The sequence below is a fragment of the Nematolebias whitei genome, chromosome 8 (genome assembly GCF_014905685.2).
Source record: "Nematolebias whitei isolate Nwh7 chromosome 8, NemWhi1, whole genome shotgun sequence".
Lineage (NCBI taxonomy): Eukaryota > Metazoa > Chordata > Actinopteri > Cyprinodontiformes > Rivulidae > Nematolebias > Nematolebias whitei.
Window position 1 is genome coordinate 32432517 of NC_056505.1, and position 3576 is coordinate 32436092.

Here is a 3576-nt window from a genome sequence, read left to right on the forward strand (position 1 = left end):
TACATATATACATAAGGTGTAACTACATATTTACATATATACATACAGTACATACATATACATATATACATATGGGGTAACTACATATTTACTTCAGATGGTGATTGTCTGCTTTATTTGCTGAGCCACAGGTTGCAGTTCATCCTCAGAACTCTTGGGAAACCAGTTTGAAGTTCAGCCATGTTGAACTCAGCATGCTGGTATAGGTCTAGAGTTAGAACTGCAGCGGACTGTTTATTGAGTTGTTAATTGTTAACATATGTGGCCTGAAATCAAATGAGAGATTTACATGACCTCTGCTGCTGCAGGAGGAATTTGTCTCTCGAACCGATGTTTTTATTCTGGAGAAAGGGGAAAACTTACAGGAAGTCATATTTTGCTTTGAATGCATGTTAAAAATTAGGGATGGAAACTCAATATCACCACTTTGGAGACTCTGACAGCAGCCCCGTTCATGGAGAGCGGAGCATCCCCACACAGACCGGTAAACCTTCCACTTATTTTAACTCGGGCATTTCAAAATTAAACGTCTAAATGTTTGTCATTGTTTTCAGGATTAAAAAGAGTAGTGGTTTACATCCTGTACAGCATCCTGGTGTTGCTGATGTTGATTCTGCTGCTGGTAACAGGAATAAAATGTACGTCTTTAAAACATTATAACAAAGTGGCTCATGGATATACAGTATTATCACGTGGTACTGGTTTAAACGAGCACCATTTGATAATCCACAGTCTCTCAAATGAACAAGGAAATAAATGATGTCAAGCTACACCTTAAGAGTATGGACAATGAAGGGTCAACTTCTAACTCAGGTAAAACAAATTTATATCAGCGCCGATTATAAGAGCCGAGTCAACTTTATGCTTTTTATATGAGCTCTGTGGTTATCTGTAGCTTCCAAAGCAGAAGGTTTGACGACAATAAAAGATGTCTTTCTGGAGGGACTTGTTCCAGTTAGAGGTAAAAGATTAAAACGTCTATAAAATGTGTATTTGATTGTGTCGGCCTGTCTGATCTTTCTGAACCCTGATAAAACCAGGAACCTGCAGAGACGGATGGGTGAGTTTTCAGAGGAGCTGCTACCTGTTCTCCACCACGGCTGCTACGTGGAACAAGGCAGAGGAGCTGTGCCGGTCCCACAGCGGACACATGCTGGTTCTCAATGACGTGGAGGAACTGGTGAAGCGCTTTTTACTCCAACATAGCTCCATGGAGAAACAGACTAATCAGAGGTCAGCAAAGTTTAAGAAACCAGATTTTGTTTTAATTCCAGGATTACATATCAAGATTAGTGGAAATCAGACATAATTACTGGATTGGACTTGTGGAGCGACAGCATGAGGGACACTGGAGCTGGGTGGATGGAACTGACTTTAATTCAACTCCAAAGTAAGACCAATGTGGAGACTTGAAGTCAGACACAACTGGACCTAACGTTTCACTCACTTCTACTGTTTGGGTTCAGATTCTGGGATAAAGGCCAACCCGACGACTGGGACATGAGAGAGAACGGAGAGGACTGTGGGCAGCTTCATGGATCTGTGAGGCGCAAGCGCAAGCTGTGGAACGATGCAGACTGTAGCCTGGAGTACAGGTACATCTGTGAAACCAAGGCCTGAGAGACTTTCTGTGACAACGATGCCTCAGCAGAACCAACAGTGGCAAAAAATGAGTCAAATGCAAAACCTTTGGGAAATAAAGTCATCTACATCCCACTGGTCTTCATGTATTTTCTTCCTACATATGAACTCAAGAACCCTTTATAGCCTATAAGACATTTTGGTTGCTTCAGAAAACCAACCACTTACACCTGTCAGCATCATTTGTTTCTTGAATCCTTTATTTGTACAGTGATGCTTGAAAGTTTGTGAAGCCTTTAGAATTGTCTATATTTCTGCATAAATACGACCTAAAACACAATTAGACTGTCACACGTCATAAAAGTAAGGAGCACCCGATTAAACAAATAATGCAAAAAATATTATGCTTGGTCATTTATTTATTGAGAAAAATGGTCCAGTTTTACATAATTGTGAGTGGCAACAGTTTGTGAACCTTTGCCTTCAGTATCTGGTGTGAACCCCCACCCCGGTGCAGCAGTAACTGCAACTACATTCACTGCTTTGAACTGCAGAAGAATGTTTTATCTCCATGTCTTGCATCTCTGCACACTATGCAGCCATGATGCTTTCTTGTAGATCGAGTAAAAGCATGTCGTTTCTCAAACTTCTTCTGTCTTTTCACTAACTCCAAGTTGCTCTAGTTTCTCCAGAACTTCCTCTTGTGTTTTCAGGGCTGTCAAAATTATTGTTTAGTGTAAGCCCATTAACAGAAATTACCATAAAAACTAGCCAGACTCTCTTTATAACATCAGGTAGTTTGCTTTCTAGCATGTCCAGCAATCAATGTGCGAGGGGCGGGGGACACCCTGGACAGGTCTCCAGTCCATCGCAGGGACACATAGAGACAAACGAGACAAACAACCATTCACTTTCTCACCTAGGGACAATTTAGTTACCAATCAGCCTAACATAGTCATGCCTGATAGTAAAAACACTCAAGTGTCATATTTGCTGGTTTAACTTGACAATTTTGGGACCCTGTGTACATAATTTCGCTCCACCACATGTACCACATGAGGTGCGAATGACAATAAAGAAACTCTGACTCTCTGACTCTGACTCTCTGACAATTATTTATTGTTTTTGATGGTTTTTCCCCTCTTTTGCCCTCCTATGGAAAAAAAACCCCCACATCTGTAGCATGAACTCTGAATCTGAGGTTGTCTATCAGAACCACCCAGAACTGGTTTCTTTAACCTGATTGACCTGAATTCAGTTCATTTAATTTCAATTCAATTCAGTTTTATATAGTGCAAAGTCACAACAGAAGTCAACTCAGGGCACTGAACAGAAAGAATCATATATTAAAATAGTAAGTTAACTGGAACATTCATGAATAAAATAAAAAGGTAACTATTTATCCGAGAAGCAAACTGCTTTGAATCCATCACAGAACGTTCATCTTGAGCAAGCATGAATCATGTCAGATTATTTTTTGACTGTTTTCTGTGTGTTCACTGTCCTAGAACTCTTAATCAGATAGATTGATAAATGCTTATTCAATCCTTTTAAGCTTTTGATAGAAAATAACATTCATTAAGTTGTTTATTTTGATTTACCCTTTATTTATACAGGTAGTTTAATTGAGTCACGAGAACTCATTTTCCAGAGAGACCTGTTTTGGAAGAAAATGGTGGGGTTAAGGGCTTTGCTCAGGGGCCCAGAATGGGGCAAATTTAGGGTGGAGGCAGATGTGGGTGTTTCACCTTTTCCACCCACATTTTGACGTTGACAGTCCGGGGAGCTGAACCTGCAAATTTCCGATCACAGGCCCATTTTCTCTAACCTCTGCGCCACCACTCCCCAACTTAAGATTGTGCATTTGATTAAGACATGTTAATAACATGAACAATGTAGTTTATTGTTTGACAATTGTTATTAAGAAGCCACTGAAGTGTTTTAACATGTTTTCAGTTTTGTTTTTCAGAAATGAATTTCTCTAAGAGAAAAGCT

At 39.9% G+C, this 3576-nt stretch overlaps 1 protein-coding gene across 1 annotated transcript; it reads left to right on the top strand.

The window, feature by feature from the left end:
• Positions 1–405: 405 nt before the first annotated feature.
• On the top strand, positions 406–1620 carry asgrl1 (asialoglycoprotein receptor-like 1). Its single transcript, XM_037680712.1, has 7 exons — positions 406–484; positions 555–638; positions 733–813; positions 896–961; positions 1041–1180; positions 1275–1390; positions 1467–1620. The coding sequence occupies exons 1-7, from the start codon at positions 406–408 to the stop codon at positions 1618–1620; spliced, it is 720 nt and encodes a 239-aa protein (XP_037536640.1).
• The last annotated feature ends 1956 nt before the right edge of the window (positions 1621–3576 follow it).

Bases quoted from the DNA above. Each gene is read 5' to 3' on its own strand.
- asgrl1 (XM_037680712.1), top strand. From the start codon at position 406: ATGGAAACTCAATATCACCACTTTGGAGACTCTGACAGCAGCCCCGTT. The intron at 1,181-1,274 runs GTGAAGCGCTTT...TTTTAATTCCAG, and splicing joins TCAATGACGTGGAGGAACTG to GATTACATATCAAGATTAGT. The intron at 1,391-1,466 runs GTAAGACCAATG...GTTTGGGTTCAG, and splicing joins GACTTTAATTCAACTCCAAA to ATTCTGGGATAAAGGCCAAC.